Raw genomic sequence first — 26,975 nt, forward strand, 5'->3', positions numbered from 1 at the left:
CACCAGGACACCCAGGTCCCTCTCTGCAGAGCTCCTCTCCAGCAGCTCATCCCCCAGCCTGTATTGGTGCATGCAATTATTCCTCCCTAGGTCTAAGACTCTACACTTGCTTTTGTTGAACCTCATCTGGTTTCCTACTGCCCAGTAAGATTTCATGCTGTAAGTGGTAAATGTTAACATTCTCATAATAGCAGTGGTCATGATCAATTGTAAGAATCGCAGAACAGAAGTTTTTTAGATACCTCATATTGACTTTGTTTAGAGATATAAACAGATTTATAGTTACAAAGGTATTTTGAGGATTTATAGTATTTGACTTTGAGATAGCTACAATCTCCATTTCATTTTTAAATACCACAAAGTATACTTTTATTTTCAGCTCATTTATTCTCAGTTTTCTTTCCATCTTCCTGTCTGAGAAAATAAACACAGTAGAGTGCTAGACTTTTCATGACTCTAACTTCACAAGTGTATTGGCTGTAGAGATATATTTTTCTCTTCAAGAAAATATTCCTTCAAGTGAAGTGTGCTATTTTCAGCAGGTCTTATTAGTAAACATATTGAGCAGGAAGTACACAGACTGCAAATAAACCCACTGACTATACACGGTGCAAATTTTATTAAACCATTATTTATGTGGGCTTGCTATCACACTCGGGGTAGATGATATGATGAGATTCAAAGCTACCAAGTGGTTGGCAGTCATATTGTTTACATAGTAAATTTAGAATGCAAAAAGAATAATCCGTTGATGTACATTCAGTATTTGAGAGTGCCAATTTATTTTAACTAGAATTTATTACAGATTCTTATAAGTGGAGCAATCTTTTCAGAGATTGTTTTAACTCAGACACTGACTGAAATATCCACTGGTATTTACAGCATCAAGTACAAAGAAGAATATTTCTCTTCTTATGAAAGGCATTATGTTCTTCAGATCATCCTTATTATCTTGTCTGCTTTTTAACATTCTATTATGTATTTTTGAGAGAGCCACTCACACCATTTGAGATACAAGATCTCCAAATGTCACTCCTATCTTCAAGAAGGGCACAAAGCAGGTCACAGAGAAATGACAGGCTGGTCATTATCACCTCACACCTGGGAAAGGTGAGGGAACAAAATCACTTCTGGGCAAATGAAGGACAAAATGGTGATCAGGAGTTGTCAGCACGGTTTCACCAAGGAGAACTCATACCTGATCAACCTAATAAACTTCCAAGAAGTAACAAATAGCTTAATGGATGAAGGGAGCACTTTGGAGAGTAAGACTTTCCATACCGTCGCCCTTAAGATCCTCACAGAGAAAATAATGAACTATGGGCTGTATTTACAGCCAATAATGGGATTGACATAAAACTGGAAGGAATGACGGATGCACCAGAGGGCTGCTGTCCAGAAGGACCTCAACAGGCTGGAGAAATGGGCTGAATAGAACCTCATGAATTTCAGTAAGCAGAAGAGCAAAGCCCTTCACCAAGTGAGGAACCTAGGCACCATCACATGCCAGGGTTTGTCCAGCCGGAAGGCATTTTGGAGAAAAGGACCTGAGGCTTCTGCTGGACAGCAAGTTGAACATGAACCAGCAAAAAGTTACCTTGCATCCAAGAATGTCAGTGATACCCTGGGCTGCATTAGAGAAAGTATCACCAGTAAGTTAAGGGAGATGATCTTTTCCCACCACTCAACCCTGGTGAGGCCATACCTGGAATGCTAGGTCCAGTTCTGGTCTTGTCAGTAGACTAGAAGAGAGATGTGGACGTACTGGACAGAGTCCAGTATGGGACCATGAAACTGACCAAGGGACTGGGTCATATCTCTATGAGCAGATACTGAAAGAGCTGGGACTGGAAAAGAGAAGTCTCAGAGGAGATCTTATCAATCTGTATAAGTACCTGAGGTGAAGGTGCTAGGAGGATAAAGCCCAGTGGTGCTGAGTGTCAGAACATGGGGCAATGGGCACCAACTGGAGCACAGGGGCAACAGTGTGATTCCTTCTCGACCTTCTCACACATCTTGTATTTCCTAGATTAACTTTAAATAAGTTTTTCATCAATGGAGTTGGACAGCCAGACATAGCTAAAAATCCATTACACACTCTGATAGTGGCAGTGATTTCAAGTGGAAAATGCCCAGACACCTATGGGTAGTGGTAAAATGTCTTCAAGCATATACTTCCATGCTACTTATTTCTACGTCAATTGCACAAACTAATCCCTACCAAAACTACATTTTAAATATTATGTTTGAATGGCATGACACCCAACTGAATGGCACCATAACACTGTAACTGAAGCTTCCTTTTGGGGATAGTTTTGGAATATAACCTTGCTATTAAATAGAACACTTCTTACAGCTTTGAGGTATCTGTAAAATCAATGAATATACAACTTAGTTCATTCCCTAGTTATTAAATAAAAAAACCTGAAGAAAGTTGGTTGCCAAGGAACGAGCGTTCAAAAAATACATCCACTATAACAGCAACTGTAATAGTAACAGCATTCATAACTACTTTTTGGCAACTACAGCTCAACTGTTTACAATGAATATAGTCTTTTCAGTTTCTTCAAAGCCATATGCTTCATATGCACAACAGTGGTAACCAGAACAAACTTTGGCTGCATTGAGGAAACCGGAAACACAAAGAAGGTATTAAGGCGCTGTGAATAAAATGCAATATTATGAGTACCTAACCATAATCAGGGGGGAAAAAAAACTCCACTATTAGGAATATATACAATTTAATACAAACGTCAGCACAAAAAATTGAAACCAGAGTTCAAAAAATACATTGCCTAACAGAACATCAGTTTTAGGGCCTATTTCTTTGTTTAATTTTCTCAAAATTTCTGTATATCTTCAAAATATAATTAACAGATTTCATGGTCTGTAACTCCATTTAAGTAAAATATTTAAAAATAAACTAAAATTGATTCTGAATGGAATTTAAAGAATAACAACAAATACGCATGTTTTAAACCACTTACACGTGGGTTCAAAAGCAAACATTCTTATGTGAACTTATAAGGCATTTCTAAAAAAATACAGCAAATTAAACATTTAAAGTTCAAATAATATCAGGTCACATTTGAAATACCAGAAAATTTGAACAGTCTTTGTTCTTGACATGTCTCCTTACGAAAAGAATACTTACAGCTTTATACTTTAAGTTCTACCCTAAGACTGAATGACCTAGCTTTGCCAGTTTCTGTTAAATCGTAACATTTTCAGGTAGCAAAAAAAGTAAAATTTTTCATATGGCTCACGTGGTGGCTTAGCACTGTAAAAGGTCCATGAGTGAAATATTGGCCCCATCAAAGTCAAAACTTCCCTGAGCTTTGACAGAATCAAAATTTCACCTCATATCTGCTAAAGTTGTGAAGCTTTACAGATACTTTAGAAGCATGAAAAAAAATGAAATGACACCTTCCTGGTCTTTTAAAAGCTCTTCACACATATTATGTAGATTTGTATAGCATTCTATGCATGATCAATATCACAAATTCCATGCATTTGCATAGACGTGCTATATATAATACTGCATGTCTCACCATTCAAGCTCGGCATGCACAGAAAACACATCTCTTTACTAAGAGTTCCGTGTGTGGAGTATTTGAACAAACAGGAAAATGCAGCAGCAGTGGTTCCTCAGATTGGATTCTAATGTAATCACTTAAGTTACTGGTAAAAAGGGTCACACTTGATTTTCAGTTTTCCCTTTACCAACAAGGGGTTGGAAAGCAAATAGTGTCAGCGTGTAAAATGCCCTCAGTAGGATGTTCTAAATGGGCAATTATTATAAACATACTCTCCAGTATGTTTTAAAGCTATACAGACATTACTTAGTCTACAGAGAGCAGCTTACTTACGTCTGGGGCTCCTTTTCATTTTGCTGTTTTTGCTGTGGTTGTAGAACGTTATTTACCAGCTCAGTGATCCCACTAAAGGGAAACCACCTGTTTAAATAAGCAAATAATGTGACTGAATAACCAATAAAACCACACTAGTTCAAATGTTTTCTTATCCAATAATAAGAGAAATAGACAGGCGGAAAAGCTAGAGCCAATGGGAATGCTATAGCTGCAATACTAAATCAGCCACTACAGGTGGAAGGGAAGTAAAGTTTAACAGTTAACCAGTTCACAAGCAGGCAGCAAGAACCTACATCCAACTAAGATGTGGATGAAGTAAGAAGCTGCAGGCAGCTCTCTTACAAGCCAGTCAGGAAGCAGAAGGCAAACTAACTGCAGCCTTTCAGGTATTAGTGTAAGCTAATACCATCAAAGGTGCCAAAAGCAGAACATGGCAAAGGTAGAAAAGTCAAGCCTACTGCACTTTTAAGATATTTTACTTACTGTGTCAGCTGTGGTTTTTGCTCTTCTTTGACCCTAAAAAGATAAGTTTGCACAACTGAGTGCAAAATGTCGTAAAACAACTACCCTGACGTTTTATAATCTCTATCAAATTAGTAGTAAAAGACCCTTACTTCAACAGGAATTCCCTTAAAATCTGTTGTATTAAGTTGCATTCTGTGCTTATTTCCATTTAGGATTAAAATTCGGAAAACTAAATATTTTAGTTACAAATATAAGATAGACATAAAATATAGATACAGATCTATAAGATAGATCTATCTTATATAAGATAGATATAAAATAGATATAGGAAATCAGTGTGATTTCCTATAACTGCCTTCTAATTCTTGGAGCAGAATACCACGTTAGAAAACTTTCAGTGACACATTCAGCTATAAATGCAAAGGAAAGTGTCTTGATTTTGTTAATTACAATCTATTTTCTAGATTTTTACTTTACAACCAAATTCTCTATCATAATTTAAGATGAATTTAAAACATATAAAGTCATTTTAAATGCTGCAGCATTCAAAAGTCTTCACTCTGTTTCTTAAATTACAATTAGAAGGGAGCATAACTCTAAAACTAAGGAGGGAAAACTAAGGAACTCTATTCTAAGGAACTAAGGAACTGAGTGAAGTTTTCTATGACTCACTAAAAGAAACAAGTAATACATTCAGTATATCTGTAGAGTACTGATCAGAATTTGTCCATCATCCTTAGGAAATTATCCTTCCTGAAATACATGCTTTAGTTTGAGTGAATAAGCAAAGGAGATTCCTTCCCAGCAAACCCCAGAACAGAGACATACACTTGCAAGAATACTTACATCCTCTAAATGCAGGTATCTGTCTTAAATACCAAGTTGGGATTTAGCTTTCTTTTACCTTCAATAAAAATGAACAGGATCCCGAATAAGCGTTCTGAATGTCCCTCTGGAGAATACTCCCTTACTTTGCCAAAAGTGACTTCAGGCTCATAACTTAAGTAGATGTTTAACTTTGGACAGAAGATTAGAGCTCACAAAAACAGCTCTGCATCCCCCCTCCATATAATGCATCACAGTGACTGCCGCTAAAAACAGCAGCTAGACAAGCACTCAATAAGAAAAGTGGACACAGACACACTGAAAACCTTAAAAACAGAATTTACCAGAGAAAAAGAAAACTGAACATGTAGCACACAGTGAAAAGTCTTCTAGCATAGTGTGCCTTTGCAGCAGTTTAGAAAATCGTATTTAAAAAAAAAAAGTTCCGATACAAAACCAAAAAATACTGATACACTCGAAAGTTAAGAAATATGAAAATAAAAATTCTTCATGCCATTGCAATTCCCCTTGATCACGCATCTTAACTGTAACTGCTTTAATCTTTAACCATGAGATTCCATACTAGTTTTTCCACCCAAAATATTCAAGGGGCAGGGCGGAAATCAAAGTGCATCGGTACCATCTGCAGCAGGCAGCACTTGGAGCCTCCAACCTCAACAGTCTGAAAGCTCTATGGTGAACGGTGACAAGGAAATGGTCCATCAGAACTCAAGCCACTTGCCCACAGCTAGACAGTGGAAGTGTCAGCTCCATAACAGCTGGACAGGGAAAACTGAACACACAGTTGCTCCATGGTTCCTTACATTCCTCTCACTACACAGCTCCCAAACATATTAACGGGTCGGACACCTCAACTATTATCACATTGTGATTTTTTCTGCGTTACAAAACAGCTGAGATACAAATGTTTCATTTATTAAGTTTATAACCCATATCTTTCCTTTGGACTAGGGACCACGGTCATTTTTTGTCACATCCAAAACTGAAACCAAAATAGAATGAGATTAAATTCTGCAATAATGCACGCTAATTCTGAGTGTTCCATCTGAAATCTTTGGTGGTGTTTTTTTTTTTTTCCAAGAGGATTTAACATCTTTACATAATTGTATATATTCACTGACTTCAACTGCAGCTGCAAATCCTTCGTATTTCTGAAAATCATACAGATTTTTAGTTTAGAACCATTAAATAAAAAACGCTGGCCATTAGCAGACACCCTGAAAACCTGCATGTAAATGGCTTTCCCCCCATTTTATAGGAACACTGTGTTCTAACACAGGATGTAATTTGATTATGCAATTCAAAACATATCTCCTATGAAATACTCTTTTCTCCTTTTACAATTCTGTGTCTCATCCACTATACTCTTTCCAACACTGCAGTTATGTGAGGACAAGAGCCTCCATTATTATATAACTGTGACGCAGTCCTTGAGTGCTATCCATATATCCTTCAGTCCCTGCATTAGGCAATGCTCTTCCTTGACTTCCCAACAATGGAGCAGAAGCTATAATTTGAAATGAAACTATGAAAAAAGAACTATTGAAAAACCAGGTTCTACCATATGAAGTTCAGCTAATACTGCCCTCACAGCTCAACAGGCCTGGGGCCTTTAGGTGCACAGCACAGACACTCATCATTCAAGGTCAGGGAAATCAGGGGTAGAAGCTTAGTAACTGACAGAAATATTAACATGTTAGATGAAATACATGGAATACAGTTTAGCACAACTGTGGTTGTCTTTTTCTAGACAAAAGAGTCCTGAAAAGACTCCAGATTCTTAAGTACTGTCTACATACTGCATATACAGTTGTACTTCAATTACAAGAAGTGCCTTGGTTTTATGAGATAGAGTCCTCCCATATTTCCCACATATAAACTGCTTTTTCCCTTCCTTTCAAAAATCATTAACTATCAATTCTTTGCAAGAATTGGACTGACACATCAGTATAGATATACATTCATTTACTTAACAGACCAAATGAAAAAAAGCCCAAACATTGTAACTGCACACTGATTCTTTCACACTATTTGTCTATATTTTGCCTTCCCCCGTATCCACCTTCTAGAAACTCCACCAAGAACAATGCCAGTCAGAGTTAGAAATACTAGAAAATACTAGAAATACTAGAAAAACTAGAAATAATTTCCAATAAGTACCTGTTTAGAAAGACCACCAGCAGGCTGCAGATAATGTGTCTAATCAACAGTGGCTGGGACAATATATTCCAACAGTGCAAAATATTAAGTCATTCTCTATCTATTCTCATACTTGATGATTTTTTTCTCAACAGGAATTCACTCCACACTGTGCTGAAAGAATCTGAAGCCTTCATCAGTTAACATTCTATTTTGCACAGATTGTAATCCCATATATTGCATAATTTGCTTCACTTTAAAATAAGACAGTTTTTTTCTACTTGTCAACAATAGAGAATATTAACACTTCACACTCAGTTGACTACAACCTCTGTCCTTCGAAATGTTCATAGCATCATTCCTGCAGCGATCCTCTGCAAGCCTGCACAGTGCAAGTGCCAGACCCCTTTGATCCTTTCCAGACAGCAGCATCATTAGGTTGGAACCTGAGTAACACTGAACACTTTCTTTAGTGTCAGATTCTCCCTGGGTACTAAAAATTTCTTCAAAGGTTATGGCTAGTCTCACTGGAACAAAGAATGAATAAGAGGACAGAACAGAAAAGCAAGGGAAAAGAAAAGCAGAAGCAGGAGAGAACATAGTGAAGGAAGTGAATATATTAACACATTTTTTCTCAACTATATGAAGTCCTAAAAATTTTCTATTCTTCAACCTACAGGAAAAAAGTGCTTCTGTAAAATCTACTGTGCCAAAATCATACAATATTCTTCCCAAATGATGTATTGGTAACAGACAAACTAACAAGCAGTTTGCCAACACACCTCTTCTCCACTTTATATGCATCAGAATTCGGGTGTCTAGATTCACAATAATGATTCATAAAATACACTCTACACCTTCTAGATGTCTGAAATTAAACAGGTATTTAATTTCCTCCAGTGAAGTCTGGGGATATCCAAACTTCAGAATGAGCCATTCTTGCCAGGAATATAATCTCAATAACACAATATTGCACTCAAGATTCACAGCTTTGCCATCCATGGACCTACAAGTACAAGGTCGCACCAGTAGGAACAGTCTGAGCATACCCAATGTCTCCTAGAAGTACTGAGCAGAGCACAAAGCACAGAACACTCCACACCACTTTCATTTGCAGTGTTACAGGCTGGGAGCTGCATTCCTTTGCTCAGCAGTGGGACAGCAGCTTTCTGCGCTCCCCTCAGCCATAGGAACTCAGAGCACAGCCCTCTCCTTGCAGCCATCTCAGCAAGGCTAGGAGAGGCCATTGTAGGACACTAGGCTTTTCTGGCCCTTTTGATGAAGCTGAGAGAAGTGGAAATACAAATGCATTGACTGGAATTCAGATTTCCCTTATCAAGCATTGAAAAAAAAAAAGTGTTTATTATTAAAATTAATGATATAATTGAATTTGTTGGTAGCACTTTAATGAAGTCGTTGATGCTTTTACAACAGCTATTTTCATTAACTGCATTGCTTATTAAATTCCAGCAAATGGGACACAACAATGAAATGTTCGGTTTTGGGAGCACAGAGCCTAATGGCCCAAAACTCAAAGCAGAATATACATAGTCTCAAAGAGAAAGGCACGTTACATTTAACTTGATTAAGAATTAAGATGAGATTAAATATTAACTCACAGACCTATCTCGTTTCCCCAAAGCAAATCGTACAGGAACAATGAGAGATGGTCTCCGTTCTATAAAAAGAATCTTCACATCTTGTTTCCTTTACAGATACAATACTGACACTGACCTCCCTCTGTGTTAATAGAAAAGGAAAGAACTGTTGAGCAAAGACTGTGGAAATAATTTTGTCTTAAAAATAGATTTCTAGTTTTATACATCAAAAAAGCTATAAAAGCAACTATCTTTCAAATAAACACAACAGCAGGAATGCCAACTACTACACCCACACACGTTGCAAAGTGAATTCAACTTACTAATGCCCTCTGAGTTTGTATTTTCTTCTTTGCATTCCAGATCCCACTATTGTGAACAACAGTATAAAGCCAGAAGCTCTCTCAAGGTTCAAGATGCCAACACATTGGCTTCAGATGAAGACACTGTTCTCTCTCCACAAAATTCTCTCCAATTATTAACAGATTTCAACTACTCCAAAAGGACTGGCTAATTAGAAAATCAACACAGTAAATGCAAAGACAGTGAAAAGCAGAGATTAAAGACAAAACTATAAAATCAGATTATGGATTTTATGTTGGGCACTGCTATTTCTTGCTCAGCTGTCCGAAAAATGGACATACTGCTAATTGAAAGGACTGCTGTAAAAGTATAAGAAACAATTCTGAAACTTTTCACAAATTAAAATGCAATTACTAAATGAATATTTTCCAACAATCTTCAAAAAAATATAGAATTACCCAACATGAACTGGGCTGAAAACTACATGGGAAGGTAGTAAGGAAAGCACAAGCAAGTGATTTCACATTCTTCAGCCCTTTTTAAAAATTCTGATCAATGGATGTAGTACCTGCATCAGGAATCTCTATATTCCCATTCTCATAATACATGAACATCACAATTTTTTTGAAGTATTTGCCATCGCTAATATTTTTGTTATGTAGAAAAAGAAATCATCCCCAACATACTTTGGAAAATGACAAAAAATTAAAAAGACAAATAAAATAAAATTTAAATAACATTTTGTTGCTCTTCTGCTCTCCTTTTCCCCCACCTCCTGCTTTCTCCCACTGAAAACAGCATTCAGTGCATACCTGCACAGTTAGACCACTAAAGGGATGCAAGTTCCAGGTGTAACTAGGGACTGTGCTGAAAAAGAGAGGTTATCTGCTTCGTGCATGCTCAGAGGCTTCCACCATGCTATCATAGACTGCAAGGTCTATTAATACATTTTCCTAAAATTGTTACTGTGGACTCTTTCCAAATCTTCAGAATAGTATCCCAGTGATATTTCCCTGACAAGCTGGAAACAAAAGATTACTGCGCAGTGATTACCAGCTCACAACTTAGGTCTGAAGTAACGATGCATGATACACAATTTATGACTTTTCTCACATCAGCTCTTAGTAAACACAGCCACAGATACGTAAAATAAGCAACTCTCTTGAAAGAGGACACCTCTACAGCTGAAGTTACACAACGTTAAGAATGTTTAACTCCAAGAACATTTAGGAAGGTTGAATACAATGCCACACTTATTTGGCTAAGTCGAAATTGGAAATATTTACATCTTAACTGAACTGATTATGTGAATTGATTACTCCACTGATACTAAAAGAATATTCAACTTAGAATATTAAGCTTAATTTCTTTTTATGAAAATGAAATTTTCTTTTATATGACTGTTCTGAGGGTTTTTAGAATTAATTTAGAGAGTAGAAGTAATTGAATGAAAAGGATCACTGTCTGAATAATAACAGTCTTTTCCAATGAAAGGTTTTACTGAAAAAGCGTTCAGGTGACTTTCCTGACTGATTTTGACCTGATCATAACAGAAGTATCAGCAGCTTCTGCTAGAACAACTCAAAGACCTGAGATGAGAGGTAATTGATCATTCAATAGTACTAGACAAGCAGATGGATAAGTTAGGTACTTGCAATAGAAATAGTGCCTGTGACAGTGAATAAATTCAAAGCCCATCTAAATCCATGCTGAAGTGGTTAAACAACACCTGAAATTCAGACTGAAGAGATATTAAAGAGTGGCAACAAGAAAAGTCTATACATCCTTCACGAATGAACAGATCTATGGATGATGCTTTGTAATAGTCCAGATGTGAATGATCTGTCTACAAACCTCAAATAAACATAGTTAATTTCATAAGATTAATATTACATTTTAGACATGACATTTAGATCATAATTAGAAACTGGATGATCAGAGCCTCCAAACAAACCAGACTTATTACTTACGACAGTAACATCTAACATCTCTAGAAAAGATACACTAAATGCAGTTTGTTGCAGTTGAAAACATAATATTCAACAGCGCCATATTTGAATTTCAAATCAAGGAGTGAGGAGACTGACGGTAAGTTTTGACTCCTCCAGAAAGAACCCAGGAAATGAGACTGCTTGTCTTTGGGTATGAATTCTTCAGAGCAATTTCTTTTCCTATTATTTGCTTCTAGAGTAAGATATGGTGTTCTACAGACAAACCCAGAAGCTTCTGCTTTATATGGGGCAAGCTAACCATTTCCATACCACATAAACAAAATGAGTTAATTATTTTAAATAATATTTTCTTCACGAGCCGTCCATAGAAGAGTCTTTAGTTACATGGCCATTTTGGCGGCCCCCTTGTTCTTCCACTAGGGAACAAGGAAATTAATCCTTTCGAGACTGGTGACAATGACCTCCAGGAAATTTTCTGGGTTCCTCCTGCTCCTTTAACAGAAAGCTCCTACACTTCTATCTTGGCCAATTTTTTTCATTTCCATTACAGTCTTCATATTGGAACCATAAATTGAGTGCCTGAATCACTACTCAGCACATGAGAAAATTACAAAGTACAACTGTAATAATGAATAAGTACTACACGGAATGGTATCCACCATGTTAGGTGCAGTTCCAATAATTAGTTCACAGATAATGCTCTCTCTTGAAGGTTAACCAAAACTGGAAGCGGCAGGCCCTGACCAGGGAGGCGATATTAAAAGGTAAGTGTTCAAAACCTAGTGTTCAAATCAAACATGCTGTCTAAATTGAGCTAATGCTGCTATCTCCTATATTTAGCAAATGAGTATTTTGGTTATCACAGCACGAGTGGGAGTTTGTAACCGTCAGCACTGCAATCAGTTGCCATGTGGAACACACCAGCTGCTGCCCCCCTGAGTGGCTGGTGGCTGCTGAAGGGATATACAGAAACAGGCAACAATAAAAATTATAAAGCAAAAATTAATGTGAAGTTTTGAATGACGGAAAGTTGTCAAAGATGGGCAAGAAATACAGCTAGAAAATTATTTATTCTACATAAACAGGCTGTGAGCAACCTGATGTAGTGGAAGGTGTCACTGCCCATGGCAGGAGGCTTGGACAAGATGGTCTTTAAGGTCCCTTCAAAGCCAATTCTGTGATTCCATCAACATAAGGAAATACATTCACTGAAGCACTGTCTCCCAGTCTTAATATTCTAGAAGTTTTTTTTCATTTGTCTCACTTACTAACTTTCCTGAACTAGGAGTTTTGCCAGTTTGAGCTTCCTGGGTTAAATTATCAATTACTTGTTAGTTTTACCATATACAACAGTTTCAAGATCAGCATCAGCTTTTTCAAAATGTCAAATTTAAAAAATTAAAAATTCATCAAAAATTATAGTGTGTTAGAAATCTAGTGAGAGCAAAATAAAGATCCAAACAGTGCATATGAAGGCTGTCCGCTGAAAAGAGCAAGGAAATTTTAAAGAGTCCTTGAGCCTCCATCAATACTTCCTGACTAGAAGTTTAGTTGCTCAGTTTACATTGGCTCATTTAAAGAGTAGTTTGTATTTTGTAATTCTCTACTAGAATGGATTTCTAAATCCAATCTCAACAAATGAGAAACACAGAAATACCTCATTAAATTGGTTTGTTCTGTAAGTCAACTCCTTTTTAGACAAAGCAAAAAATATGTCCCAAACAAATGCTGACTTTCTTCTCATGAAGAACCTGCATTATGAGACAACAGTTTAATCATTTGTCATCTGTCATAGTGGTATTTACAGTAATACTCTGGTCTCTCTCACACAATCTGAGAAGACCCTGCTTTTCTGTGATCCCAGAGCTCATACCATATGCAGCTCATACCATATGCAGGCCAAAAGCCTCACTTTGGAGCCCAACACATCCCCAGGACCTGCCCACAGCGGTAGCTTCTGCTTTACTACAGTCGTTAGTTTGAATGTAACCAAATTTTGGTTTTGCTTTCCTTATTTTTTAAGAATAGCTTAACAAAGGCAACAGGAAAGAAACTATTCCTCCAATTCCTCATCCTGAATGAGATCATCTGCCTCATGCTGTCCCAGTCCCACAACAAGAATGTTCTCTGGCTCTTTGTGTCCCACAGCATCTTTCTGGTGAGCCCAGAAATGAAGGCCAACGAGATGCTGAGTGTGCTGAAGGGAATCAAAGATCAACCTGCTGACTGAGAGCTTCTGCGCCCTGGCACAGAGCCCAGGGTGCCTGCATGTGGTCTGGGGAAGAGAGGTTGGATATCATGAAAAGGTTCTCCACCAGAGGGTGGTGGACATGGACCAAGCTGCACAGGTCACGGCACTGAGCTGCTGGAGTTCAAGAAGCATCTGGACAATGCTTTGAGCCATATGGTCTGATTTTTGTGTGGTCCTGTGCGGAACAAGGAGTTGGACTCAATGATCCTTATGCATCCCTTCCAAATTGGCATATTCTATGATTCTATGATTCTACAATACAATCCTTAAGATAATATTTCATTCTTATGTCTCATGTTACTTCAGAAAATTCAGGTTTCACCAGAGAAGACATCATTGTTTTGACTGGAATAGAATTTTTAATTTTCTCTGTAGAATACATTCATAACCTTATCTCTACATAAAGGACAAACCTACTCAAGCTTCAGTAAATCTGCAATTTCCATGCACGATTTTAAGAGTGAACTTCAGTAACAGATTTTAGTTGTTGTGCTACACTTCTTTTCCTTGAAAAGAAAAACAAATGTTATTTTAAAAGTAACAGGAGAGGAACAAGAGTGTCAGAAGGAGCCTTTCACTGAGTATTTAATTCCATTACAAGGAAGCTTCAGACTACAATGAAAATTCATCTAAAAGTAGTCTAAATTTTTGTACACTTGTAGGTATATCTACTCACATATGAAGCAAAAATGCTAAAAATGTTTTATTTGAACTGGATCAGAAAGATTTTTAAGACATATTTATTATAGTGTCTGAATGGCTACTTTATTTCATGTAATTTCCATTAATCCATATTGGAAAGAAGAGACTTTTTAAATAGAACTTACATTTTAATCTCTTGTGAGATTTCTTGTGAGATGTTTTCTAACTGAAATATTTCAGGAACTCATAAAACAAAGTGGAAAGCCTGATCTTAAAACTGATACAAAAACTAGGATATTGAAATCAAACAACCATTTAATCCACTTTCGGAAAATTAATTGAATTTTACAAAATATGTTTTAAACACACAGCAAAAAAGATGGCCTTGCAAGTAATAAGTGTAAAGATGTAACCCTGTAAATATATAGGTCACTCCAAAAGTAATGCCTCCTACTTCTTTCCATGGATACTACAACAGATACAAAGAGCATAATAATACTGTTTGACAAAGCAAATTCTTAACTACAAAACTTTCTTACTCAACATAGTCACCACCATTACCCATGCATTTTCACCAGCAGTGAACAGAAGCCCAGATGCCAAGCTTGCAGAAATTTGCACAGCAGAGCTGACCCACTGTTGTCACTACTGCTGAGATGCACCACTCACTGGCTCCCCGTGCTCACATCCACTGGTTGGTCTCCAGGAACATTCATCAAGTGCAGATGAATCTCCATTGGTGCCATTTTTTCTGCATGGAGGAATTCACTGACACACCTTTGCTTCACTCACACTTCTGTGTCAGACACCATTTTGTCAGATTGCCCCTCTATTGCCATCTGTCACACAGCCACAACATGTAACGGAATACTGGCAGCAGTGTTCAACCTCTACTGCTATATCAGCATAATAATGTAACAGGCATTACTTTCAGAGGAGAGGAGCCCTCGTTTAATTTTTGAACAAATTACTCCAAAACAAGTAATTTTGGGGAGGTTTTTTTTTTTGCCCCCCACCCCTTTCTTTTTCAATAGTAGATGGCATTGAAAGCATCTCCCACTGGAAATGCTTTTCTGGACGCTTATATAATATCACCAAGTGCAACAGTGAAATGTACAGCCCTGGTCTCAGTTGTCAATGGGTGAATCAAATCAAAATTTATTTTAACTCTATAACTAATTGAAATTCATTAGCAATTACTTTGGTCTTGATAAGTCATTTTGCCTGTTAAATAACAACAACTATATTCACCAGTTGCAATACTACATAAGAGACACCAAATTAGTATTTCTCGGACTGTGATGCCTCAGTGCATGAACAAGATTGCTGATTTCTTCCAGAGTGGGGGCAATTCTGAGATAACAACTGCTTGAGAGAAATTAAAAGGAAAAAAAAAAATCAATATTGTGAGTTTGTTCTTGTTTTCAGCCCCTTCAGAATAAGCCTCAAAGAGAACCCCTTTGTAGAGCTGACTTAGGTCCTGCACCCATTCATACATGGAGCTATCTGTAATCACAGTATATCAACAGTAATGGAAGCAATATTGGAACTTCATCACTAAGGACAGCTTAATAAATGTTATAATACCATGATAAATACTAGTTCCTACTAAAATTATATATATATATATATGTATATAAACATATCACAGTTCGTACTTTGAAAACTAGATTACTGTGTAAGTATTAAATGAGAAATTAAAAACCAGGATAAGAAAAATAAAGGTGAAATGCAACAGTAATGTAGTCTATCATTCCAAGCAAATGTTGTGATAATGCCTTCAAACAGGAGGGTTTTTTTAATCTAGAAAAGTGTTATTCATACTGACACAAAGTTTATTGTAACAATGTGCACTCCTTTAATTGGCTTTCACAGGACAGCTACTCACACACAAGTATAATTACTCCTGCTGGCCAAACATCTAACCTCTGAGATCTGATATAAATTAACAGTGAAAGTCAATAGAAGCTGTTGAAACATCTAATTTCATTCTTCTTCTCGTTCAAAAACTTTGCAAAATGGTTTCTGAGAACAGTACAAACATCTCTGTATAAACAAAATCGTCTTCCAGAAATAGTGAAAAACTTCAATTGTGTCATTACTTTTAAGAGATTTTTGAAGATACAAATTAACTATAATTGAAATTGTAACAGCCTCACAGTTTCCTGACTTTCTTCTATTTTTTTTTTTTTTTTTTCCTAAATTAACTTTCTTATTCAAGCTGCACAAAATCTTCCTACTGTCAGAGGCACAATTAAGTACCTGGGTGGGTAGCCTTTATGCATTTCCACCAAATAATGATGAAAATCTTACATGTGCAATTAAACATTACATTCACATTAAATAAAATGAAATAAAAAATACAGTATTCTCTCATTGATTAACATTTCAATGTTGAGTCAGTAGCTGAACTTCCTGAAGGATGTGATGTCTGATACATGGTTTCATAATGAGGAATCTTAATCTTTCCTGCTTTATTCCAAGGAAACACAGAAAACAAAGTTAGCAATTAAGAACCCAGAAGAAGTCCCTCTCCCAAATACACATGGCATCTGGAACACTGAGTATTTGTAAGAGTACCAAGTTTTACACTACAGAAATTGGCTACAACAGATTACTTGTGCACGGAAAGCAAGAGCAGAAGAAAAGGAAGATCCCTGATAATTCTCCCAACAAATCTGTATCTATACAGTAAGCATAACTTTAATGCTACCTATAGAAAAAAAAAATTGTCAGCAATATTCTTTATAAACACAATTTATTCAAACTCTCCTGTGAAAACAGTTTCTGAACTTCTAATAACAGAACTGTGACTTGCAGCTTTGGATGATCTCATAAATCCTTGTTGTAAAGCAGACAGTCATTGTTCTTATTTCCAACTAATCATAAGCATTCATTCATGTCTGTTTGCAATTAGGGTGTATTTAAAGTGAACAGAACTGCTGCTCATGAAGATACTATATATACATGAAAATTAGTAGAAACAAGGCGACATCAAAACCAACCTTAACAATAATCCCATGATTTAAAATGTAGCACATGGTAAACCTTGAAAAACTCACTAATAAACTAATTTTGCAGAGTTACAACATCAGGTACTCCAAGTCCATTTCTAGCGGTAGCAGAAAATTATGTAAATTCACTGTTCTCTTAAAGCCACACTATTGGAATAAACAAGAAGTAAAGGCAATCTACAGATAAAAGGTTTTAAAAGCGATTCTCTAGTTAATAAACCAGTGACTTTGCATGCTTCTGTTTTGCAGGAACATACCAACCTCTTTCTTCAAATGAAGGAAGTACATCTATTTATGCTTAAAAAGACTGAGAGAAAATAAAGATTCTTAATCATGAAAGATCAGCATGGGGAGTAAAGCTTTTAAAGCTTTTAAAAATGCAGAAGTGACTGATGGAAGGATGTTTATGACATTTCAGGCCCAGTTATTTTCATAAACCAAGGACTATCCTCAAGTACAAGGTCAAAACACTGCAATGTGTGGGGGGCAAATGAGAACTGTGCATTAAATAGCAGAACATATAATAAGAATTAGACCCAAGGCTTTGTGTCTCATCTGAACATCCCAAACTGCAATACAAGCTCAATGCTTCTTGCATCACCATCTAGTATGAACCAGGGTTTTTTTTTCAGCAACGTTTCATTTGTTTGAAAATTAGCTCTAAGTTACCTACATCCATCTGTCCTAGAGCATATTGAACTTGTTCAGCGTCTGTTTAGGGCATGTTTTCTAGACATCTCACCTGGAATGCTGTCAACTAATCCACTGCTATTTTGAGCTGCAGTTTAAAACCTAGATATGGCACTTTGGAATTGCCACACAGCTCACTGCTAACTTCAGTTTACATAAATGGTCACATCTAAGCATAGTTCTTACTGGGTAATGACCTGCTGAACACCATTCAAGAATTTTAGACCATATGACCAGTTTACAGAGATCATTTTAAACCTGTTTCCTAACACGCTTCTAAGTACACTCCAAATGTCCACCATTCTGGATGTTAAAGAAAAGACTGGCTGCTGCTTGGAAGCTCCACAACGTTTCATTTGGTACATCTTTCCGTTTAGACAGGAAAGCATCCACAGCTACACAGTAAAACTTTTTTTTACTTCCACTGGCATTTATTACTATTCTACAGCAGCTTTCTTTGTATCACCTTCCTGACTTGTTTAGGAATATGTTCTGCAAGATTATCTTAAAGCCCTCCTCAAGTCAAGACACATTATCTGCTGCCACTTCTCTGCCTCCAGAACCTGTTACCTGATGCAGAATTAAATTAGACTTTTGGCATGATCTGCTCTTGATAAATTAACATTGTCTATTATTCATTCCCTCATTATCTTCTAGATAGTTAGAACTTATTTCTTCTACCGCTTTTCTGGGAATTAAACTGGGCTGCATCACTTCCAGCTCTCTGGATACCCTTCCCGCCATTTCATCTCCACTTTTCAGAATGGATTTCTTGTTTACCCTTCTTTAGTCTTCACAAAGACAACAGCCAGAAAAAAAAATATTTCATTCGATTTCCTTAACTTGCTAAATAGCTTCGAACAAAATCTATGCAACCCAACTAAGTAGTATTTTTATTATTACTTTGTGATTCACAGTCCTGGAATCTCAATTAATTAACATATCCCTTTAACCACAAAGAACAAGTTAGGTTGATGACAAAAATAAAAAACCTACTTTCTAAAGACCTATCCAGGCAGATAATACAGCTTTACAAGTACTTGCAGCAAGTCATGGAGTCAGAGTCATAGAATGGCCTGGGTTGAAAAGGACCACAATGATCACCTATTTTCAACCCCCCTGCTGTGTGCAGGGTCACCAACCACCAGACCAGGCTGCAGAGCCACATCCAGCCTGGCGTTGAATGCCATCAGGGAAATGTCTGACACCAGGATGTGAACTGATTAAAAAAACATTAAAACAACCAAATGAAAAAGTCTAAAGGAGAAGCAAAATTTAACTGTTTAACACTTCTGTCAAAGTGTTTTGGAAAGGACAGTGGTTCCTTACTAATAAGGATGCTCCCTTCTCAGCAAAGACAGAGAACGTTCATCAGGAAACCAAAGTTAGTAAAACAAAATAATCAAAAGTAAAATGTAAATTTTTTGAAGGTGAATTTTTATAAATACTGAAACATTTTACTCACAATATTATTAATGACCATGTAAACGAAAAAATAAGATTTAACTGAAATGAACATTATATATTTTCACAGTATTTATAAGCATACTTATTAAAAGACAAATAACAATATGCACATTAAAAATAAAGGCTGCATTCTATACATAGGACATGTTTTAAAGCAATACCGCTATGAAAACTGAAGTTATTTCAAATGTGCCCTGTACAGTAATTTAAATAATAATAACTTGAAAATTACATACTTATTAATATACCCATTTTGTTCATCGTCAAACAAATCTCTATAGATTTTATAACTATAGAGGTCCCTAAAATAATTTTGTTTTAGTATCTCTGATAATAACATTACTGAGCTTCAGTGAGAGAAAATAGCAAATTCTACCAAGCAGTGTTTTTTACTACTAATAAAATGCTGCAGAACAACCCTGATTTGCAAAACACTCTTAGAACAGAAAGCAGTAATGGAACCACTCTGCTCTCTTCCACAGTTCTTGAAAGGAAATAACAGGCTCTTTTGATTTCAGTAAAATGGCATTCTATATATAAAATGTATTTATATCTTTGCAAATAAGCGCAAGACTTACACTGATCATGGCTTTAGAAATCTTGCCTAATTTTTCTATAATGTTTCAAAGCCCAACTTAGCATCAGGATGTGATGATTTTACCAATTATATTGATAACAGGGTTTTGCTACTTAAAGAAGATCGCCTCAGGAATGAAGAACAGTGGGTTGAAGCTGAACAAGGTGAAGTCAACAGACAGAAAAGACCACTCTGAAATAACCATATTCCTATTTGGTTGAAGACATATACCCTCAAATTACCTACTCAATTAAATATTTAAGAATTCTCTTTAGAATTTCTCCTGATAATGGCCTACCATAAATCAGAACCTGCAGCTGCTTTCTCCTTTCCCAGTTTGTCAGGACATTCCACTTTATCTTCATTGGTCCTCATATTTATCAGCTGCCATTATCTTTAGCTATCTCAATCACAATAATGCCATTATCAACTTCCACGTACTACATTTTTCTACCATAAGGGCTATGGCATGGTTTTCTGCTCTCTGCATTGATTTTCAACAGTGCAGTGTCTTATCTTCAAAATGTTCAGCATCTTGCAACCAGCATATCCAGAATGAAGATCATAGCCAATAACTTACTCCTCAGGCATAGTAATGGCTTTAATATACTCAAAAGGAGAGAAAGCTTTTCTACAACAACCCTTAACTCCCAAACCATCCTGCTCTCATCTCTTATATGAGCACAAAGAAATGTATATATTAAAAAAAAACCATGTTAAAACAAACCATACCAAGTGCACATGAATTTCCTCCCCCAGGGAGAGAATGTGAGAAAACAAACCAAATGTAGCAGATGGTAGTCATGTCATTTAATGCATGACTGAAAGACTGAAGATACTATGTTGATGAGGACAGTACAAGAACCTCAGCAGAACAGAATGGGATTAGCACTCTTCAGTATCAGTGTAATTGAGGGAATCATAGTTTCCTGTAACAACAAAGATAATTATCTTTTGAAAATTGATTAAATTGAGAACTATGGAAAAACCTGAAGATGCTTTGGAATGTCTAGCTTGCTATTAAAATGCCTGTCAAAAACACAGAAAACTATGCCTCACAACTAACATTCCATGAAGCACAGATGACACGGCGCTGTGGCCGTACCAATCAGTACTCATCTCTGAGGTCTCATTTTGTTCCTGCGCATGATTTCACGATGTAAGTTGACAAACTTCATATGAAAACAACTTGTTATTGAAACCATTACTGAATTTTAAAATTCCTATTATTGGTGTACTATTAATTATAGCTATTATCATATCAGGAAAAAAAATACAGACTCAGACTTTCTTGAAACAAAACGGAATATCTGTATTATTGACACAAGCTTTGAAAAAGGCTATAAGCCTATTTGAAATACAAAGAATTATAATAGTTGTATTATTGGCAGTTACTTAACCCTCAGAGTTCAACTCACACCATCCCCATAAAAGAAGCACTAAAAGTTTCAATGTGTTTAAGTAGCATTAAAAATACTTGCTGAACGTTAACCTTCCTAAACAGTTGCCGAAAAGGATGGTCAACAATCACAGAATCACAGAATCACCAAGGTTGGAAAAGACCTGCAAAGTCATCCAGTCCAACCATCCACCTACCACCAACAGTTCTCACTAAACCATGTCCCTCAACACAACATCTAAGTGTTCCTTGAACTGTTAGTTTTTAATTTTATTAAAAAAGAGCATATTTATGTAATGCAAACATAATCTGTAAAATTGTAAATGTAGACTTCTTTTGTGAAATTTCAGATACGCAGGAAATGCAAACTATTTTCCATAAGATGGAACAGAATTGCAGCATCAGTTATGACACTTATAATTAACATATTGTATCCTAACTCATCATATCCATGATAAATTTACCCCAAAAAATCTATCCTAGTTTGAATGCCAATGACAGTTTAGAAGTTATATATCTTTTTAAATACAAATCAATTGATTATGGATACTGTAAGTCATTTTTAAAAGAAGCAAAACACAAAATCATTATCATCCATCCCCTGGGAAAGAAGGGCAAATTTCCTCCCATCATTCTTGGAAGGAGCTTCATAACAGGACTCCTACCCTTGTACACAAGTAATAACATAGACAGAGACACAAAAACAACTAAGTATAACAGTCATGAGACTTCTTTTTTTCTGTTTGTTTTTTTGTTTGTTTGTTTTTTACATTCAAAAATAACAGCACTACCTTATTCGTGTTCCATACTTTTCATATTTGCTACCAACTCAGGGAGATAAACAAAATGTCATAACGATAATATGGGTATGGTGAGGCAAGCAAACACACACACCTTGAAGAAGTCAAGCCTCGACATTCAAGAAAAAAATGAACTGTCCAGTTAAATTTCCCACAAAAATGATTATTCCTCTGCATCGCTGTAGCACACACAGGCCCCAAATGGCTTCCTCTCACAAGTGTCCTATTATAGTCTACACATAGAGCAAGAAAGCATCGGAAAACTGTTTTCAAAAAAGTTGGAGGTTATGCTCAAAGACTTCAAATGCTTATAAACATAAAGCATACCTGACTTTACAGCCATCTCTGCACAGGCAAGAAATAATGATAAGACTTAATGTGGCTGACTTGCTATATCCCAAGAAAACTACTTAAAATGTCTAAATTATGCACTGAAGTAATGTTAATGAAGTTAAGTAGTCTCAAAACAGAATCCAGAAACTCAAAAAGCTGACAAAGAGACTGCACGGATGTAGTCAGCAGAAGTAGAAGGAGCACTGCTCTTTCAGACTTTTGTCTCTTCTAAGAATTTAGGTATCTGACTGAGGCTTTTCTGCACATTTGAAATTATGTCCAAGAGTACCAGGAAAGGCATTTTCACAGAACAATCTCCAGGAAGTCAGAAACTGAGTGAAGAGGTTCTTTCTGCTTATAAATGTTATATCAGTCTTATAAAAAACATCAGGCAGAAATTAAAGCCCTGGGATGGGAATCCAGGCCTTTTTACACTCCAACACTCTTTCTCTGTTGGGCTCCAGAGCCACTGAATCTTTCAGACACTGAATCTTTCAGAACTGGTTGCGTAGCGTCGTAGCTTCAACAGCAGGGATAACAAATGTACTATCAGTCTTCATCTAAGGAGTGTAGATGTGAGTCTCCAAAACCCTGAAAGGAAGGTTATGAAGTAAATCTAATCAGAAACCACTTCCAAGCAGCAAAAGGACAAGCAAGTCAATGTGAAGAGCCAACACAGGTGCCATGAGTGCCTGGGTACACGCAAGCACACATGCCAGAATGACCCAATTGCCCATGATCAGATGACTGGCAGGGTGAACAAGCGAATGAAAAGGGTCTTAACCCACTCCTCCATAACACACTTACAGCCCAAGTGGGAGATGTGGACTGGATAAGCAAATAGTGAGATGGATGAAAAATAGGTTGGACTGCCCTGTTCAAAGGGCAGAAACTGAATTAATTGTGGTCCTCCAGGATCAATACTGAAGCCAACATCATTTAACATCTTTATTAACAGCACAGAAGTGTCTGTCAGCCAATGGAGAAGGCACAGGGGAAATTTATCAACATCCTCAAAGGCAAGGGCTGCTATATGAAAGATGCCAATAGTCTGGAAAAATGGGAAACAGGAACACCGTGAGCTTCAACAGATGTACGAGCTGATATTCCTTAAGAGCAGAAGGCAAAGGGGAGGACTTAATGCCATTTACAACTGTACACTGAGGGATGCACAGAGTGGGACACTCCCTTCCCTTTCCTGGCAGTGCTGGACCTGGTGCACCTAGGGGTACAGCTGGTCCTTCTGCCTCGCAGGGCACGTTGCTGACTCAGATTCAAGTTGAGCAGGAGCAGTACATGACTTCAACTGGTCCTTCCCAACCTGTATAGTCTTATAACAGTGTGAAATGAACAGATGTTCTTTTTTTCTGGCTTGTACCCTGATCCCCCTCTCTGCCCTCCCTTTATAAAAACATAAGATGTTTTGCATTAAATAAGGCCATACCTGCTGTGTTTTCCTTCAGAATCAAAGCCAAAGATATTCAGAAGGTAATTTCACAGCCTATTTCATTATGGAGATTAGAAACTTCTTTGACTAGCTTTTGTATTGTGACATGCCAAATCTTCTGTTTTTTCACACAAAGACACTTCTACACACGTGCTATTGCCCAAACTTAGACATTCAGGGAGCTTCAGAAAAAAACACTCAGTTCTGCAGCAACAACTGTCTGAAACCTGTAGCATGTTTGAAACTTCCTAGACATCTGAATATTCTGTACATTCCCACAGTGTTAGCAATTTTAGGGATTACCCACCACCGAAAAATTAAGCATGGGTGTTCAAAGCAAAGGAGGGCACCACATTTTTCTTGTTTCGACTGTTTTCCTTCTTCCCCTGTCACTTCTACAGAAGATTTGCCAGTTTGCTATGATAGGCAAATGATAAATTTGCTAAATGATAGGCAAGTAGTAGTATAAAAAAGAAAATTAATTATGATTTTCATATAAGCAAGTACTGTCCAAAAAGAATCAAATTATCAATTTAGTTTTGCTTTCCAAAAAGCTGACAAAATCTATGCATGTCTCATTTTTCTGATTGGAACTTAATACAAAACTTACTAGCTGTAAAAAATTAAATAGGATAATAAATATTTGTACTGAAACTCCGCAAACAGAAGTAACTATGATTGTTCTCACCCAAAGCAAACCAGATCTAATAAGGAGCAGTATCAAGCTACACGACAGGTGGTATTTCTGACAGATGCATTTGTACTTTTTTTGTTCAATACAGAACAAGCTGTCACTAAATGACAAAGTGAATAAAACATTTCTAGCATTTGCTTTTGCACAGCTTTACCACACACAGCAACACGTGGGCTGGCTACTTTTATTTTTTAATGATTTCTTTTAATACTAGTTATCCGGTACCTTGGTACTACTCAGCAGCAAAAGGAATCTTTATAATTAAATGGGGACTTTCTACTAATATTTAAAGCATACTATGCAAGATGGAAAATTCATCATCTTGATGTACACATTGAAATGCAATCACGTGATGTGTATCACTAATAACACTGTAACAGCTATTACCAACATTTCTTCTTAGTTTTACAACAAAACTAGACAAATTCTACTTTCTTCAAATCAGAGTTTAATATCCAAGAACACTGGAAAGATACATAGCAAACTAGATATATCTAGCTAACTCTCATAGGCAAAAGATGTTAACACAGGCCACCACAAAAACTACAATTCCCACCTAGAACTTCAGGGTGATGAAGGCTGTAGGGGTCCAGAGAGTGGTCGATGGAAGTCTAAGCTTAAATGAGTTTCCATGGGTGGAATTTCAAAGCTAGAAAGGAAAGGGAATGGAACGGAGGCTGAAGTATCTGATAGGAAGCTAATAAGATGCAAAAGTTAGATCGTATGCTCATAGCGACTCGTTCTATAGGAGGAGCTCCTCACAGCTTTAAAATCTGTGATTAAAGACTTTAATTACAACCAGGATGTTGAAGAGTTTGGAATGTTTTTAGTAGAACTGGGCAGTAACAGCAACTCTGAACTTCTTTTTGAAGAGAAAGCTGACAGTTTCAGATGAAACAAGTTTCTTAACTATAGTCAAGTTAGTGACCATTGACTTATTTTTTTAGTTTTCAGTTTCATAATGATTTAGTGATCATATACAGATATACTGAAATTTCTGCATGAACCTAATACAAAAGACTACTTAGATATAATCATAGAATCATAGAATCATAGAATCACCAAGGTTGGAAAAGACCTAAAAGATCATCCAGTCCAACCGTTCACCTATTCCCAATAGCTCCCACTAAACCATGTCCCTCAACACAACATCCAGCCTTTCCTTGAACACCCCCAGGGTCGGTGACTCCACCACCTTCCTGGGCAGTCCGTTCCAGTGCCTGACCACCCTTTCTGAAAAGTAATACTTCCTCATGTCCAGCCTGAATCTCCCCTGCCGTAGCTTGAAACCATTCCCTCTGGTCCTATCACTGAAACTAGTAAGAAGAATATTTAGAAATTATTATGAATCGATTACCCCAACTATCCTCAATATGTAGTTGAAATTAACTTATTACTATAGGCCATCTTTAGATCAACTACAATGCATTCATTTTTGCTTTAATCATTTCTGTAAGATAAGACAAACATCAGCAAAAAAAAAAAAAAAGAACAACCTCAACTTCAGTCAACTTTATACTTTACGCAATTGATAAACATTTCATTCTTTCTTTACATTTACAAAATGAAGAAAATCTCAAAAGTGAAAAAGGTCAGTTCTCTTCAGTACAATCATGTGTTTTTTTGTGCCTTGGTAGAGGAGGCTAATGCGACATTCCCAATGCCACACTGATAACTGTGGCTTAATTTAAAAAATAAATAAATAAAAGCTTCCCAAGTTGAACACTGCTTACAGAGGATTCTGCCAAGGTTTTAAGACCTAAAACTAGACTTTCGATACCAGCTGGGTCACTGCATTTCAAATGTTCATCTTCACCAATGTTTACCAATGGTCAGTCACTGCGCTTCATTCCCAACAAACTCAGGATATGAAGATGCTGAACAGGAAACAATCCTGTGTTTGTGACAGAGCAGCAATCTTACACATCGAATTTAATACACAGATTCTGTGTTAACAATGAATGGTAAGCTAATCAGAATGCCCTACATGAGTGAAGAAAAGAACAACTGAAGAACGAGCTACAATGGATTATTTATTTAGTCATCATTTGCCATGAGGCCAGTTCGCCCCCCATCAACTCCTGTGGCCCAATAACCAAAACAATAAGCATTTATTGATCTGATTCTGAGAAATGTCCCAACCAGAGCAAATTTTTTTTTAAATAAAAGGCATTTCATGCAGCTACCTGTAAACAACAGACAAAGGCTAGAAGGCAAGAGTCAAATATCTCAACAGTTATTTTTCTTTACCTTTTACTTCCTTTTTCCTGTTTCTGCCTTACTGCCATCAGACCACTTTCTTCAATGCAACAACTCCATGGCTGTAGCACCCCCAAGAGTCAATGCCGAATAAGGCAGCTGAAGGCAATGCCACAGCTACATCATGCTGAGCAGACCTCTCGCAAGCTGTTTCTCCAGCACTGAGTTGCAAACAAAAACACCAAGATGCACAGAGATGCTTTTTCTATTTTCTTGTTTTCCTTTAC

The 26,975-nt window shown here is 36.8% G+C and overlaps 1 protein-coding gene across 22 annotated transcripts in view; it reads right to left on the bottom strand.

Moving 5' to 3' along the window:
- Window positions 1-26,975, bottom strand: part of RIMS2 (regulating synaptic membrane exocytosis 2) — a 437,579-nt gene that overhangs the window by 375,943 nt on the left and 34,661 nt on the right. For 7 of the 22 annotated variants that reach the window (XM_042839671.1, XM_042839674.1, XM_042839665.1 and 4 more), the window contains exons 2-3: window positions 4,356-4,388; window positions 3,870-3,956 (exon numbers count right to left, since the gene is read on the bottom strand). The exons of the other annotated variants lie outside the window; for them this stretch is intronic. In XM_042839671.1, the coding sequence (XP_042695605.1) occupies window positions 3,870-3,956; window positions 4,356-4,388 (120 nt within the window). The remainder of the gene's footprint in view (window positions 1-3,869; window positions 3,957-4,355; window positions 4,389-26,975) is intronic. 22 annotated transcript variants of the gene reach the window in all.

This window comes from Centrocercus urophasianus, unplaced genomic scaffold, assembly GCF_019232065.1.
Source record: "Centrocercus urophasianus isolate 14NV4802_14NV808 unplaced genomic scaffold, USGS_Curo_1.0 seq_11, whole genome shotgun sequence".
Taxonomy (NCBI): Eukaryota; Metazoa; Chordata; class Aves; order Galliformes; family Phasianidae; genus Centrocercus; species Centrocercus urophasianus.